The 17,195-nt window shown below is 42.0% G+C and overlaps 1 protein-coding gene and 1 long non-coding RNA gene across 2 annotated transcripts in view; one reads left to right on the top strand and one right to left on the bottom strand.

Moving 5' to 3' along the window:
- The window catches only part of LOC138853561 (uncharacterized), a 184,968-nt gene that overhangs the window by 59,297 nt on the left and 108,476 nt on the right, over positions 1–17,195 (bottom strand). The window lies entirely within an intron of this gene.
- LOC128706533 (histone H3) overlaps positions 10,230–17,195 on the top strand; it is a 98,980-nt gene continuing 92,014 nt past the window's right edge. The window contains exon 1 of the mRNA XM_053801445.2: positions 10,230–10,411. Coding sequence (XP_053657420.2) covers positions 10,389–10,411 — 23 coding nt within the window. The 5' untranslated portion in view covers positions 10,230–10,388. The remainder of the gene's footprint in view (positions 10,412–17,195) is intronic.

Raw genomic sequence — 17,195 nt, 5'->3', positions numbered from 1 at the left:
CAGAAACACCCTCCAGGTGTAAGATAAGATAAGATAAGATTTCGTTCGGATTTTTAACCCCGGAGGGTTAGCCACCCAGGATAACCCAAGAAAGTCAGTGCGTCATCGAGGACTGTCTAACTTATTACTACGAAAGCAAAAGACTTGGCAGACGATGCACCATCCCCCCAATGAAAAGCAGGGGTGTCACTAGCACGTTAAGAGACCATACAATAAGTGTCAGGGGCCCGAGACTGTTCAACTGCCTCTTAGCACACATAAGGGGGATTACCAACAGACCCCTGGCAGTCTTCAAGCTGGCACTGGACAAGCACCTAAAGTCAGTTCCTGATCAGCCGGGCTGTGGCTCGTACGTTGGTTTGTGTGCAGCCAGCAGCAACAGCCTGGTTGATCAGGCTCTGATCCACCAGGAGGCCTGGTCACAGACCGGGCCGCGGGGGCGTTGACCCCCGGAACTCTCCAGGTAAACTCTCCAGGTCTTCCTGTGTTTCTCGGCGCCTGTATGATTTCTTAACCTTAAGTTTAATATTTTCTATTTCTCTGGCCAGTATATATATTAATATTTAATATCTTTATTTATTACAGGTATACAGACCATAACTGAAATCAGTGACGTACTACTACGTATATAGAAAGCCGCTTGTTATGCTGGTCTGTGACCAGGAGGCCTGGTCACAGACCGGGCCGCGGGGGCGTTGACCCCCGGAACTCTCTCCAGGTAAACTCCAGGTAAACTCCAGGGTCCTTAATCTTGTCCCCCAGGATGCGACCCACACCAGTCGACTAACACCCAGGTACCTATTTGCTGCTAGGTGAACAGGACAACAGGTGTAAGGAAACGTGTCGAAATGTTTCCACCCGCCGGGAATCGAACCCGGGCCCTCCGTGTGTGAAGCGGGAGCTTTAGCCTCCAGGCCACCGGGTATATAAATTCCATCTTGTTTAGATTTAGTTTTTGCCCTAGATGTGGCCTAAGAAAATAAATATTTTGGGTTACTTTCAATTTCATTTATTGCTTTTAAGTTCTTAAAAGCAATTCCAGGAACAGCTGTTAAAAATTGACCACTGTCTGGAAAATCTTCCAGCTCCTGCACCCAACATCTTGCTCCTGGGGGATTTCAACTTAAGGCACCTAAAATGGAGGAATATAGCAAATAATATTGTTGCAGTAATAACACCAGGAGGCAGCTCTGATGAAAACTCACACTCACGCGAGCTTTTAAATCTCTGCACAAAATTCAATTTAAACCAGCAAATAAAAGAGCCTACTAGACTGGAGAATACACTAGACCTCATCTTCACTAACAATGATGATCTGATAAGAAATGTCACCATATCAAAAACAATATACTCAGATCACAACATAATTGAGGTTCAGTCATGTATGCGCGGAGCCCCAGACTGACATAATGAGATTAGTCACGAGGGAGCATTCACCAAATTCAACTTCAATAACAAAAACATAAAGTGGGACCAAGTAAACCAAGTCCTAACCGATATAAGCTGGGAAGATATACTAAGCAACACAGACCCCAACTTATGCCTAGAACAGATTAACTCGGTGGCACTCGATGTATGCACAAGGCTTATTCCTCTAAGAAAAAGGAGGAGTAGATGTAAAATAGAAAGAGACAGGCGCTCCCTTTACAGGCGACGGAAAAGAATAACAGAGCGGCTAAAAGAGGTCAATATATCTGAAATGCGTAGGGAGACACTGGTCAGAGAAATAGCAAGCATCGAACTTAAGGTAAAAGAATCCTTTAGGAGTCAGGAATCGCGGGAAGAACTAAAAGCTATAAATGAAATCGAAAGAAACCCAAAGTATTTCTTCTCCTATGCCAAATCAAAATCGAGAACAACGTCCAGTATTGGGCCCCTACTTAAACAAGATGGGTCCTACACAGATAACAGCAAGGAAATGAGTGAGCTACTCAAGTCCCAATATGACTCAGTTTTTAGCAAGCCGCTAACCAGACTGAGAGTCGAAGATCAAAATGAATTTTTTATGAGAGAGCCACAAAATTTGATTAACACAAGCCTATCCGATGTTATCCTGACGCCAAATGACTTCGAACAGGCGATAAATGACATGACCATGCACTCTGCCCCAGGGCCAGACTCGTGGAACTCTGTGTTCAAGAACTGCAAGAAGCCCCTATCACGAGCCTTTTCCATCCTATGGAGAGGGAGCATGGACACGGGGGTCGTCCCACAGTTACTAAAAACAACAGACATAGCCCCACTCCACAAAGGGGGCAGTAAAGCAACAGCAAAGAACTACAGACAAATAGCACTAACATCACATATCATAAAAATCTTTGAAAGGGTCCTAAGAAGCAAGATCACCACCCATCTAGAAACCCATCAGTTACACAACTCAGGGCAACATGGGTTTAGAACAGGTCGCTCCTGTCTGTCTCAACTATTGGATCACTACGACAAGGTCCTAAATGCACTAGAAGACAAAAAGAATGCAGATGTAATATATACAGACTTTGCAAAAGCCTTCGACAAGTGTGACCATGGCGTAATAGCGCACAAAATGCGTGCTAAAGGAATAACAGGAAAAGTCGGTCGATGGATCTATAATTTCCTCACTAACAGAACACAGAGAGTAGTCGTCAACAGAGTAAAGTCCGAGGCAGCTATGGTGAAAAGCTCTGTTCCACAAGGCACAGTACTCCCTCCCATCTTGTTCCTCATCCTCATATCCGACATAGACAAGGATGTCAGCCACAGCACCGTGTCTTCCTTTGCAGATGACACCCGAATCTGCATGACAGTGTCTATATAACTATATAACATGAGTTATGTCACTGGGGAGCTCCCTAAATCATGGACCAATAGCCTCATTATTCCCATTCCAAAGCCCAATCAACAAAACTCATTTCGCCCAATATCCCTTACTAGCTGCTTGTGTAAAACATTTGAAAGGATGATTCTTAATCGTCTTATGCACAGAATTAAGGAATTCTTGTCACCCCGGTTGCATGGCTTCTTGCATGGAAGGAGTGTGCATCATTGCATTACCACCTTTCTCACTCTGCACACTGACAGCTCATACACTACGTTCCTTGACCTTAAATCCGCTTTTGATGTAGCCAACAGACATGTAATCATTAGTGAACTTGCCAGAATGGATGTTGGAGGATGGCTTCTCCGCTGGATTAAAGGTTACCTGTCCAACAGAAAGTCGTCTGTGTTGTTCCAGGGACATAGAAGTGTAACTAAAGATTTTGAATTAGGAACCCCACAGGGAGGTGTGCTTAGCTTAGTCCCACCCTTTTCAACATTTTGATTAATGCCTTACTTAATGCCATGCCTAGCCAGCCCCATCATTATATGGTTAGTTTTGCTGATGACATAATGATTCACACTACCGGATTCTCCAACACCCAAAACATTCTTAATCATGTTTTAGCCTCGTGTCAGGACCTGGGGTTAATAATCTCAGGGGATAAAACAAAGATACTCAACAGGCGTCCTCCTCGGCAGAGAGGCACAGTTCGTCAGATCCAGTTGCATGATGGGTCTCTTCTAGAATATGTAAGCAGATACAGGTATCTAGGCTTTGAGGTTCCACTACTTGGACCTGTTGTAACGAGACTTTGTCGCCAATACAAAGAAAGGCTGAGAGCACTTAGAGTTGTGGCAGGTTTTCATCCCAGGTATGGTGCTAATGTTAAAATTGTGAAAATGATGTATCTTGCTTATATTAGATCATTGGTTGATTATGCAGCGCCACTACTTGCACTCGTGTCTGACTGGAAGCTTGGAGGGCTGGAAAAACTGCAAAACGAAGCAATGAGGATCATCCTAGGATGCCCTCGTACTGCCAAAATTTTAAATATGCGGAAAGAACTTAATATTCCAAGCATTAGAGATCGTGTTACTGAAAGAAATATCCTTATTGGGGTCAATATGCTTAGGCTAGCCCATTCAAACCCCTGCACAGAAGCCCTCCAAACTTTCCTCAGCACTGGTGAACATCCTTCCAGATGGATCGAAAAAACTGGAACCGACCTCCGCATGAACCAGCTACATGATCTATATCAAGTTGGACAACAGAGACATTTCCCTGCTCCATGGGATATTACCCCATTCCAAACTACCATTCCTCCATTTCCCCCCAAAACTCTTCTTAAATCACAACCAAAGCTTCGTCTTGAAGCCAAACATGATGCCTTAAGCTGTATTGATAACTTAGTCACACAGAACAATCTTTCACAAATTATTTACGTCGATGGTTCTGTTCACCAGTCCACTGGTGCAGCTGGTAGTGCTGCTGTTGTCACACAGAGTGATGGCTCTCATAAAGAAATTGGAGCACGCATCAATAATTGGGCCTCTACCCTTCAAACAGAACTGTTTGCCATACTCCTTGCACTCAAATGTGTCCATGTATCTAAGGTTGACACTTTAATTGTAACTGATTCTCTGTCATCCATAAATGCTCTCAACTCATTAAGTATAAATTGTGGCATGCTTGTGTCAGAAGCCAGACATAGATATGGTAAGATTGTGGACAGTGGAGTCAGAGTGCACATGCTGTGGATTCCATCTCACATTGGTCTTCAGATGCATGATAGAACTGATAAATTGGCTAAGCTGTATGCTTTCAAAGAGGGGGTAGATTACAATCTTGGGTTGTCACTTAGCAGTTTGAGAACAATAATACGAAAAGAACTTCAAATGAACTTTATTGACTTAAGACTTAGGGAGATTGACACAAGTCAGTCCATCTATCATCATTCCATCATGCAGGAGGAGCCACATGTCTATGGTGCATCCAACAAAATAAGCAGACTCTTGGATGTCACTACTGCCCGGCTCCGGCTGGGTTACAAGTATCTTTGGCAGGTTAAATCACCACCACCAGATGTAGACCAAACGAAATGTAAACTTTGCCAGATGGATTATTGTCACACATTGCGTCATTATGTACTGGAGTGTGATAAAATTAATGAATTTAGAAACAACTCACTCAGAAGTGTTCAAGAAATGGCTAAGTATTTTATCCACAGTGGTATATTACAGACCATTCTGGAGAAATACCCTGACTTTGCTAGCTGTAAATAAAGCATTACCACATATGTGCATGTGTGTGTGTGTGTGTGTGTGTGTGTGTGTGTGTGTGTGTGTGTGTGTGTGTGTGTGTGTGTGTGTGTGTGTGTGTGGGTGTGTGTGAGTGTGTGTGTGTGTGTGTGTGTGTGTGTGTGTGTGTGTGTGTGTGTGTGTGTGTGTGTGTGTGTGTGTGCGTGTGTGTGTGTGGGTGTGTGTGAGGGTGTGTGTGCGGGTGTGTGTGAGGGTGTGTGTGTGTGTGTGTGTGTGTGTGTGTGTGTGTGTGTGTGTGCGTGTGTGGGTGTGTGTGCGTGTGTGGGTGTGTGGGTGTGTGTGTGTGTGTGTGGGTGTGTGTGTGTGGGTGTGTGAGGGTGTGTGTGTGGGTGTGTGTGAGGGTGTGTGTGTGTGGGTGTTGGTGTGTGTGTGTGGGTGTGTGTGTGTGTGGGTGTGCGTCCTTGTGTGTATGCATATATTTGTACGCTCGTGTGCACATGTCCGTGCGTGCGCCCTCGTGTGTGTATGTGCGCGCGCGCGCTAGTGTGGGTGTATGATCCACTTAATATTTGTATTTATAACTCATTACAATTGTGACCAGGTGTGGACGTATCAGTGGTTCATTACTTTGTAATTTGTTCATGACTGTAACCATGTATAGGAGTGAAGCTGATTCATTACCTCTGTAACTTGCCATGATTAGTGACCAGATCTACCTGGAGTTCATTACCTTTGTAACTAGTTCAGCTATCATAACTTTGGGGTCCAGTCACTGGACCCATTATGTACCTTTGTAATCTTTTGACTACCGCCCACAGGATGGGTATGGGGTGCATAAAGATATTAAACTAAAGTGTGTGTGTGTGTGTGTGTGTGTGTGTGTGTGTGTGTGTGTGTGTGTGTGTGTGTGTGTGTGTGTGTGTGTGTGTGTGTGTGTGTGTGTGTGTGTGTGTGTGTGGTGTGTGTGACTCAACAATCAATATTTGCACCAATAACTCATTACAGTTGTGACGGGGTGTGGAAGTGTGAATTGCTCATTACTCTATAATTTGTTCATGATTGTAGCCAAAGTATAAACGTAAGTAACCATTCTACAGAATTCATTACCTTTGTAACTTGTGAGCTCATTACCTTTGTACCTAGTTCAGCTATCAAAACTTTGGGGGCCCAGTCCCTGGACCCATTACGTACCTCTGTAATCTGTAAATACCTTTGTAACTTGTCATGATTGTGACCAGACTTACCTGGAGTTCATTACCTTTGTAAATTGTGAGTTCATTACCTTTGTAAATTGTGAGTTCATTACCTTTGTAAATTGTGAGTTCATTACCTCTGTAACTTGCTCAGCTGTCAAAACTTTGGAGTCCAGTCCCTGGACCAATTATGTACCTCTGTAATCTTTTGACTACCGCCCACAGGATGGGTATGGGGTGCATAATAAACATATTAAACTAATATTGCAGACACTGCAAAGCTCCAGGCGGACATCAACCAAATCTTTCAGTGGGCTGCAGAAAACAATATGAAGTTCAACGATGAGAAATTTCAATTACTCAGATATGGTAAACATGAGGAAATTAAATCTTCATCAGAGTACAAAACAAATTCTGGCCACAAAATAGAGCGAAACACCAACGTCAAAGACCCGGGAGTGATCATGTCGGAGGATCTCACCTTCAAGGACCATAACATTGTATCAATCGCATCTGCTAGAGAAATGACAGGATGGATAATGAGAACGTTCAAAACTAGGGAGGCCAAGCCCATGATGACACTCTTCAGGTCACTTGTTCTATCTAGGCTGGAATATTGCTGCACACTAACAGCACCTTTCAAGGCAGGTGAAATTGCCGACCTAGAAAATGTACAGAGAACTTTCACGGCGCGTATAACGGAGATAAAACACCTCAATTATTGGGAGCGCTTGAGGTTCCTAAACCTGTATTCCCTGGATCGCAGGAGGGAGAGATACATGATTATATACACCTGGAAAATCCTAGAGGGACTAGTACCGAACTTGCACACGAAAATCACTCACTACGAAAGCAAAAGACTTGGCAGACGATGCACCATCCCCCCAATGAAAAGCAGGGGTGTCACTAGCACGTTAAGAGACCATACAATAAGTGTCAGGGGCCCGAGACTGTTCAACTGCCTCTTAGCACACATAAGGGGGATTACCAACAGACCCCTGGCAGTCTTCAAGCTGGCACTGGACAAGCACCTAAAGTCAGTTCCTGATCAGCCGGGCTGTGGCTCGTACGTTGGTTTGTGTGCAGCCAGCAGCAACAGCCTGGTTGATCAGGCTCTGATCCACCAGGAGGCCTGGTCACAGACCGGGCCGCGGGGGCGTTGACCCCCGGAACTCTCCAGGTAAACTCTCCAGGTCTTCCTGTGTTTCTCGGCGCCTGTATGATTTCTTAACCTTAAGTTTAATATTTTCTATTTCTCTGACCAGTATATATATTAATATTTAATATCTTTATTTATTACAGGTATACAGACCATAACTGAAATCAGTGACGTACTACTACGTATATAGAAAGCCGCTTGTTATGCTGAGCATTTCGGGCAAATTAGGTCAGTTTTATCCCAGGATGCAACCTATGGAAAATTTTCTAGGATGATTACTTGTACGTACCTCAACACTACATGCATACGAGTAATCTCATTGGGAGACAACTATATTGTTTACCATAGTCACCCCGTGTAGACATGTGAGAAGACTTAACCACCTCTGGTCACTGCAGGTGGCCCCCCTTGACCCTCACAATCTTATCCATATCTATCCGAGACCAGGCCCAGTGGCCTGGTGGCTAAAGCCCCCGCTTCACACGCGGAGGGCCCGGGTTCGATTCCCGGCGGGTGGAAACATTTCGACACGTTTCCTTACACCTGTTGTCCTGTTCACCTAGCAGCAAATAGGTACCTGGGTGTTAGTCGACTGGTGTGGGTCGCATCCTGGGGGACAAGATTAAGGACCCCAATGGAAACAAGTTAGACAGTCCTCGATGACGCACTGACTTTCTTGGGTTATCCTGGGTGGCTAACCCTCCGGGGTTAAAAATCCGAACGATATCTTATCTTATCTTATAAATTGGATAGCACCCACAAGTACGGCGCTGCTATTTAATTGTGGACTGTATAGATTATATTAGTTTAACTGAATGAAGGGGGGAGGGGTAAGTTACACATGGATATATTCATCAAAGAAAAAACATTTGTACATAATCCCTCCACTTACCAGATATTCTCTGGTGGTCACTTGATGTAGCTGGATCATCCATAACCTATCCAATTACAACATACCTAACTGGCCAGTATCAGTCTGCTATAACTAGAAGTGTTACTTAACTGTGGGTAATTGATGCTCCATATTTCCTCCATTCACCATCTCATTTCGATGTCCTGCTACACCGACACGGTTCGAGGTATCCGTTGGTTTGTCCCGGTTTAGAAGTCGTGACTCCATAAAAACTTCACTATCCTCGGGATGGGAACAACGTGGTCTAACGTGTTCACTCGGAGCAAGGTGACTTATTTCACTTCACGCATTCTCTTAACTTAGTGTTATTATCATTGATTACAATGCAATTCACAAGACGATTTAATGTCTCATAATTATTATACACATTGGAGGCCACTTCATTAAGATCTGAGACAGATGAGTGATGATTAAACCACGGGTATTTTTCCCCGGGACACTGTCCATGGTGACGCGCCAGTCACCCCTGGTCCTACCATTATTCACTCATTTTACCACTTTATTACGGTGGTCCCGTAAATCACGTTCCCTCACTCTTTACCAGGAACAGTTACGACACTTCCTATTATAAAGTGAGGCCTATATTAATCCTTTGGCCGCCGTGAATGCCAATTTCCTGGTCCCATGTTTTCACAGCCTCTTTACTACATTCAAAACACTCTCGCCGCCTCCATGCCCTGAGTCGACCTCTTCCCCCGCGGATCCGCGCAGGCACAGAGGGAACTCTTGGTTCTATTCTATTTTCAAATACATTTTTGACCCAAATCAACACATTAAACACCTATTAGGCACTATAGCTTCGAAAAATTAAAATATTTTCCACACGACCCACACCAGTTAAGTAACACCCAAATACCCATTTTACTGATGGGTGAACATGGACAACCGGTGTAAAGAAACACGCCCAATATTTCTGCCTTAGCTGGGAATCGAACCTAGACACTCGCCGTGTGAAGCGAGAACCTTTTTTTTCTAGTTCGTTTTGCATTTCTGCTTTATGTATTTGTGTGTATGTATACTGTAAATATGTTAATTTAGCCTTGCATAAGCTGTACATGTTTTAACAATCAAGTATATAAAAAAATGTTTCCTATTTCAAAGGTGTTGCTTAACTTCACGTGTTTAGCGCTTACCAAGGTGGGGGACGGCCGCTGTTAAATAATAATAATAATAATAATAATAATAATAATAATAATAATAATAATAATAATAATAATAACAATAATAATAATAATAATAATAATAATAATAATGATAATGATAATAATAATAATAATAACAATAATAATAATAATAATAATAATAATAATAATAATAATAATAATAATAAGGATAATAATAATAATAATAATAATAATAATAATAATGATAATAATAATAATAATAATAATAATAATAATAATAATAATAATAATGATAATAATAATGATAATAATAATAATAATAATAATAATAATAATAATAATGATAATAATAATAATAATAATAATAATAATAATAATAATAATAATGATAATAATAATAATAATAATAATAATAATAATAATAATAATAATAATGATAATAATAATAATAATAATAATAATAATAATAATAATAATAATAATAATAATAATGATAATAATAATGATGATGATAATAATAATAATAATAATAATAATAATAATAATAATAATAATAATAATAATAATAATAATAATAATAATAATAATAATAATAATAATAATGATGATAATAATAATAATAATAATAATAATAATAATAATAATAATAATAATAATAATAATAATAATAATTATTATTATTATTATTATTATTATTATTATTATTATTATTATTATTATTATTATAAGGTTATTTGGTCATTACATACAGTAGGGTATGATGGGTGAGGTACGTGAAGTTAAGGTTGCAGGTATGATGGTCACAACAATCAGTACCCGCCAAGTTTTGGAAGTGTTGAGCTTGGCGGACCTCCGTCTGAACTGTATGTTTCCTGCAGCACAACCTGACGTTGACCTTAAGCACAGGTGCACCTGTCCACAATTTTAAATACTAAAGAGACAACATGGTTCGAACCTCCCAGAAACCGTGAGTTGAAGTGTGGTGTAATATTAGAGTTTACTTGATAAAACTTTCTTCCAGGAAGCTTCGTAGAGTCCGGTGAGGCTCTTTTTTTTGATCTTAGGAATTGGTCTTGTTCTCTACTTTCTAGGATAAATCTTGATCTCCCATTACCATCTCCGGCTGCTGTATGACTCCCTATAGGTTTAGCGCTTCCCCTATTGTAATACTAGCCGATGCCACCGTCGTATTTTGTGCCTAAATACTTTCTTCCTTACTGTGGTGAATTTGAAGGCTAATGAAAATTAATCACGTTGAATTTTTTTTTTTTTGGGGGGGGGGGGGGGGGAAGGTGGGTTATCCTAGGTAATTTACACTATGTACTGTGTATCTGTGCCTAAATAAACTTATTTGCTAACTAAACGAATTTTTGTCTCTAACTCATGGTGCTGCCTTTACTTTTCCAAGGGCTCCAGCAGACTCTGACTTGACCCTTCAAGGGAGGTCCATGAATTCTGGTAAAGGGCTCTTGAGCCAAGAGTTTAGAACTACTTTCCCCTTCCTCGAATCTGATGCACTTGTTGCCTCGGCCCACTTAGCAGCAAGTGGATACTTGGGCTTTATGGGATGGCAAGATTTGCTTTTAAGTATGGTTAAAGGATGCTATTTGTAGGCAGAATCATTATTTTAGGACTGAAGAAGCCACTCGTGGCAAAACGTCTCCTTTAATAAATGTCCTGAATTGTACACAAGTGTCTTTTTCCACATCTTCGGTATCACCATATTGTTTCTCCATTTATTTTTAAAGCCAATGTTTTGTCCCCATGTAGGTGATATTTTGTCTTTAAAATGATTTCTCTTCATATTAGTTTTAATTTAGGCCTTATACATAATTTGATATTTTTACAATGGTTATATATGTTCTAAATTGTAAAGAATTTAACATAGGATAACCCAGCAAAATCCAACAATGGGATGTCTTTCCATTGGCCTTAATTAAGGTACAGAAGTGTTAGATGACTGCTCTTGTTAAAGTTGTTTATGGTTACAGTGGGGCCCATGCTAACTTCCCGGTTGTGTATAGATATACATTGGACCCCCGGTATACGATATTAATCTTCCTGAGAGCTCATCGTATGCCAAAATTATCGGAAGGCGAATTAATTTTCCCCATAAGAAATAATGGAAATCAAATTAATCCGTGTAAGACACCCAAAAGTACTATGAAAAAGAAAGTTTTACCACATGAAATATTAAGTTTAATGCACACAAACTGAAGAAGACATACACAGTTAGTAGTACTCTACTAACAATAGAATACATGTCACTTACCATTAATGAAGATCTGGTGATGATTGATAGGATGGGAGGAAGGGAGAGTGTCGAACTTATTGTTTAGAAGGGGAATCCCCTTCCATTAGGACTTGAGGTAGCAAGTCCTTTTCCGGGGTTACTTCCCTTCTTTTAATGCCACTAGGACCAGCTTGAGTCACTGGACCTCTGTCGCACAACAAATCTGTCCATAGAGATCTGTACCTCCCGTTCCTTTACGATTTGTCTAAAATGGGCCACAACATTGTTATTGTAATAGTCACCAACACGGCTTGCAATAGCTGCGTTAGGGTGATTTTCATCCATAAAGGTTTGCAGTTCAACCCACTTTGCACACATTTTCTTAATTTTTGAAGTAGGCACAATGGATTCCACAACTGGCATAGGCTTTTCAGGGTTAGCCCCAAACCCTTCAAAATCTTTCTTAATTTCCATACTAATTCTCACCCTTTTTGCCACAGGGTTGGCACTAGAAGCTTTCTTTGGGCCCATGGTGACTTACTTTGCAGAAACAAGCACCAAAAACACTGTGATAATATGGAATGTACCGAATGTATGCTTAGATGCGAGCACACTGGCTGGCTTGTAAACACTGGCACTCACGTGGACGCGTCCTGGACGAATCGCGTGTGACGGGTTTTTTAATGAGTGGCGAGGCAAAATTTTGGCGTTAAAATGCATCGAATACCGAATTTAACGTATACCGATGCCATCGAATACCGGGGGTCCACTGCATACCTAGTTGGATGAATCTTATTAGAGCCTGCTGGCCCAGTGGTTAGCACACTTGCCAGTGTGTTTTAAGAATCACCTGCCATGGGTTCATGCCCCATCTGTTCCTTGATGTGACTCCTAGTTCAGTGCTCTCCTATGAATATTTTTTTATTATTATTTTATATTTTATTATGATCATCAGGATAGTTTATAAGGAGAGCAAATGCCAATTTTGTAGACTAACGCTTACTTCAGATATGATTGATGAGTGTACTTAAGGTTTAAATTTGGTTTTAGTGTCAGAAAGGGACCTAAGAGTTGTTAAAAAATGTCACTTGACGATCCTATAAATGAAATTGAAACGCTTGTATGCTATTCTAATGAACTGTGAAGTAGATTTGGATGGATGGAAAAATGCTTAAAAAGTCATTTATTATGTATATTTGACTGAAATTACAATACATATCGCCTTAATTAATGCATGGATAATTTAGAAAAGACCTCCTCCTCCCCCTCCCCCCCCCCAAAAAAAAAGCTACCCTATGGTTACCAAAGTTAAAATATCATGATGAAATGCTGAAAGCTGGCCGATAGGAGGGAAAGTGGACATGATCACCACATAACATAAGAAAGAAGGAACACTGTAGCAGGCCTACTGGCCCATGCGAGGCAGGTCCAAGTCTTCTACCAGCTTAAGCCAATGCTCCCACCTAGTCGGGTCAGGTCACATTCACCTAAGGAAGAAGCACAGCATTTGACCTAATAGCACAAGCTAGTCAGGTCCAACTCACACCCACCTGCACCCACTCGTGTATTTATCTAACCTATTTTTAAGATTACACAACATTTTAGCCTCTATAACTGTACTCGGGAGTTTATTCGACAATTCTGTTGCCAAACCAGTGCTACCCTAGATCCTTCCTGAATCTGAATTTTTGCAGCTTAATGCCATTGCTGAGAGTCCTGTCTAGGCTAGATATTTTTAGCATGCTATTTACATCCCCTTTATTTATTCCTGTCTTCCATTTATACACCTCAGTCATATCCCCCTAATTCTACGCCTTACTAGAGAGTGCAAATTCAGGGCCCTCAGTCTATCCTCATAGGGAAGATTTCTGATGCATGGGATCAATTTAGTCATCCTCCTTTTTATGTTTTCTAGTGCATTTATATCCATTCTGTAATACGGTGACCAAAACGGTGCAGCATAATCTAGATGAGGCCTAACCAAGGATATACAGTGGACCCCCGCCTTACGAACGCATCACGTTATGTTAAATCCGCCATACGAATCATTTGAATGCAAAAATTTTGCCTCGCCTCACGATAAAAAACTCGTCTTACGTGATTCGTCCGGGACGCATCCCATGTGTGGCCTCAGCTGCCCCGTGGGTGCCAGTGTTTACAAGCCAGCCAGTGCGGTTGCATCCATGCATACATTCGGTACATTTCACCTTATCCCAGTGTTTTTTGTGCTTGTAACTGCAAAATAAGTCACCATGGGCCCAAAGAAAGCTTCTAGTGCCAACCCTGTGGTAAAACGGGTGAGAATTAGTATGGAAATTAAGAAAGATTTTGAAGGGTTTGGGGCTAACCCTGAGAAGCCTATGCCAGCTGTGGAATCCATTGTGCCTACTTCAAAGATTAAGGAAATGTGTGCAAAGTGAGTTGAACTGCAAACCTTTATGGATGAAAATCGCCCTAACACAGCTATTACAAGCCGTGCTGGTGACTATTACAATGACAATGTTGTGGCCCATTTTAGGCAAATCTTAAAGGAAATGGAGATGCAGATCTCTATGGACAGATTTGTTGTGCGACAGAGGTCCAGTGACTCTCAAGCTGATCCTAGTGGCATTAAAAGAAGGGAAGTAACCCCGGAAAAGGACTTGCTACCTAAAGTCCTAATGGAAGGGGATTCCCCTTCTAAACAATAACTTCCACACTCTCCCTTCCTCCCATCCTATCAGTCATCACCAGATCTTCATTAAAGGTAAGTGTCATGTACAGTGGACCCCCACATACCGATTTTAATCCGTGCAAGAGGGGTCATTGTTATGCGAAATAATCGGTATGCGAATGAATTTTCCCCATAAGAAATAATGGAAATCAAATTAATCCGTGCAAGACACCCAAAAGTATGAAAAAAAAATTTTTACCACATGAAATATACATTTTCCTACACACAAAGAGAAGGATACATGCACAAAAGTAGAGTAGTACATGCACGATATATATTGTGCATGTACAGTGGACCCCCGGTTAACGATTTTAATCCGTGCAAGAGGGGTAATTGTTATGCGAAATAATCGTTATGTGAATGAATTTTCCCCATAAGAAATAATGGAAATAAAATTAATCCGTGCAAGACACCCAAAAGTATGAAAAAAAAATTTTTACCACATGAAATATACATTTTCCCACACACAAAGAGAAGGATACATGCACAATAGTAGAGTAGTACATGCACAGTATATATTGTGCATGTACTAGTCTACTAAATGAAGAATAAATGACACTTACCTTTATTGAAGATGCAGCAATGACTGATGAGACACTGTGTCCTGGGAGTGCCTTTTCCTCCTGAGTACTGTAGGTCCTGTTTGGCATTTTCTTCCAGAACAGGCCTTATCACACTGTGTATGCCACTACGATTCTTAAATCTCTCAAACCAACCTTTGCTGGCTTTAAATTCACCAATATGAGCACTAGTTCCAGGCATTTTTCCCTGTTCACCTGGGTGTTAGTCGACTTGTGTGGGTTGCATCCTGGGAGATAAGATTAAGGACCCCAATGGAAATAAGTTAGACAGTCTTCGATGACACTGACTTTTTTGGGTTATCCTGGGTGGCAAATCCTCTGGGGTTAATTGTTTCTTGGTATTCTCAATAAGCCACACCAACAACGGTGCTACAGCAGCAGCAGCAGCTGACAGTGCAGCAGCAGCAGCAGCAGCTGACAGTGCAGCAGCAGCAGCAGCTGTACCACCAATAGTAGCGATGGTTGATTGGGGTTTATTATACAACCTGGCCAGCTCGGAGACATGCACTCCACTTTCATACTTATCAATGATCTTTTTCTTCATCTCTATTGTAATTCTCACCCTTATTGCTGTAGGGTTGGCACTAGAAGCTTTCTTGGGGCCCATGGTCACTTATTTTCCAGAAAAAGCACCGAAAACACTGTAATAATACGAAATATTCCGATTGTATGCTTGGATGTTACCGCGGAGGCTGGCTGGTAAACAATGCCACCGGCGGAACATGTGAGCGCGTCTCGGAAGAAAATCGGTAAGCGGGTTTTTAAGCGGTATGTGAGGCAAAATTTTTGCAATTAAAGTAAGCGGTATGCGAAATAATCGCTATGTGATGCCATCGTTATGCGGGGGTCCACTGTACTACTCTACTAAATGAAGAATAAATGACGCTTACCTTTATTGAAGATGCAGCAATGACTGATGAGACACTGTGTCCTGGGAGTGCCTTTTCCTCCTGAGTGCTGTAGGTCCTGTTTGGTATTTTCTTCCAGAACAGGCCTTATCACACTGTGTATGTCACTACGATTCTTAAATCTCTCAAACCAACCTTTGCTGGCTTTAAATTCACCAATATGAGCACTAGTTCCAGGCATTTTTCCCTGTTCACCTGGGTGTTAGTCGACTGGTGTGGGTTGCATCCTGGGAGACAAGATTAAGGACCCCAATGGAAATAAGTTAGACAGTCTTCGATGACACTGACTTTTTTGGGTTATCCTGGGTGGCAAATCCTCTGGGGTTAATTGTTTCTTGGTATTCTCAATAAGCCACACCAACAACGGTGCTACAGCAGCAGCAGCAGCTGACGGTGGTACAGCAGCAACAGACGATGCTACAGCAGCAACAGACGATGCTACAGCAGCAACAGACGATGCTACAGCAGCAACAGACGATGCTACAGCAGCAGCAGACGATGCTACAGCAGCAGCAGACGATGCTACAGCAGCAGCAGACGATGCTACAGCAGCAGCAGACGATGCTACAGCAGCAGCAGCAGCTGACGGTGGTACAGCAGCAACAGACGATGCTACAGCAGCAGCAGACGATGCTACAGCAGCAGCAGACGATGCTACAGCAGCAGCAGACGATGCTACAGCAGCAGCAGACGATGCTACAGCAGCAGCAGACGATGCTACAGCAGCAGCAGACGATGCTGCAGCAGCAGCAGACGATGCTGCAGCAGCAGCTGACGGTGGTACAGCAGCAACAGACGATGCTACAGCAGCAGCAGACGATGCTACAGCAGCAGCAGCTGACGGTGGTACAGCAGCAACAGACGATGCTACAGCAGCAACAGACGATGTTACAGCAGCAGCAGACGATGCTACAGCTGCAGCTGACAGTGCAGCAGCAGCAGCAGCAGCTGACAGTGCAGCAGCAGCAGCAGCAGACAGTGCAGCAGCAGCTGTACCACCAATAGTAGCGATGGTTGATTGGGGTTTATTATACAACCTGGCCAGCTCGGAGACACGCACTCCACTTTCATACTTATCAATGATCTTTTTCTTCATCTCTATTGTAATTCTCACCCTTATTGCTGTAGGGTTGGCACTAGAAGCTTTCTTGGGGCCCATGGTCACTTATTTTACAGAAAAAGCACCGAAAACACTGTAATAATACGAAATATTCCGATTGTATGCTTGGATGTTACCGCGGAGGCTGGCTGGTAAACAATGCCACCGGCGGAACATGTGAGCGTGGCTCAGGCCGCACATTGGACGCGTCTCGGAC

Source organism: Cherax quadricarinatus, chromosome 3 (genome assembly GCF_038502225.1).
Source record: "Cherax quadricarinatus isolate ZL_2023a chromosome 3, ASM3850222v1, whole genome shotgun sequence".
Taxonomy (NCBI): Eukaryota; Metazoa; Arthropoda; class Malacostraca; order Decapoda; family Parastacidae; genus Cherax; species Cherax quadricarinatus.
This window is presented reverse-complemented; position numbering and strand designations above follow the sequence as displayed.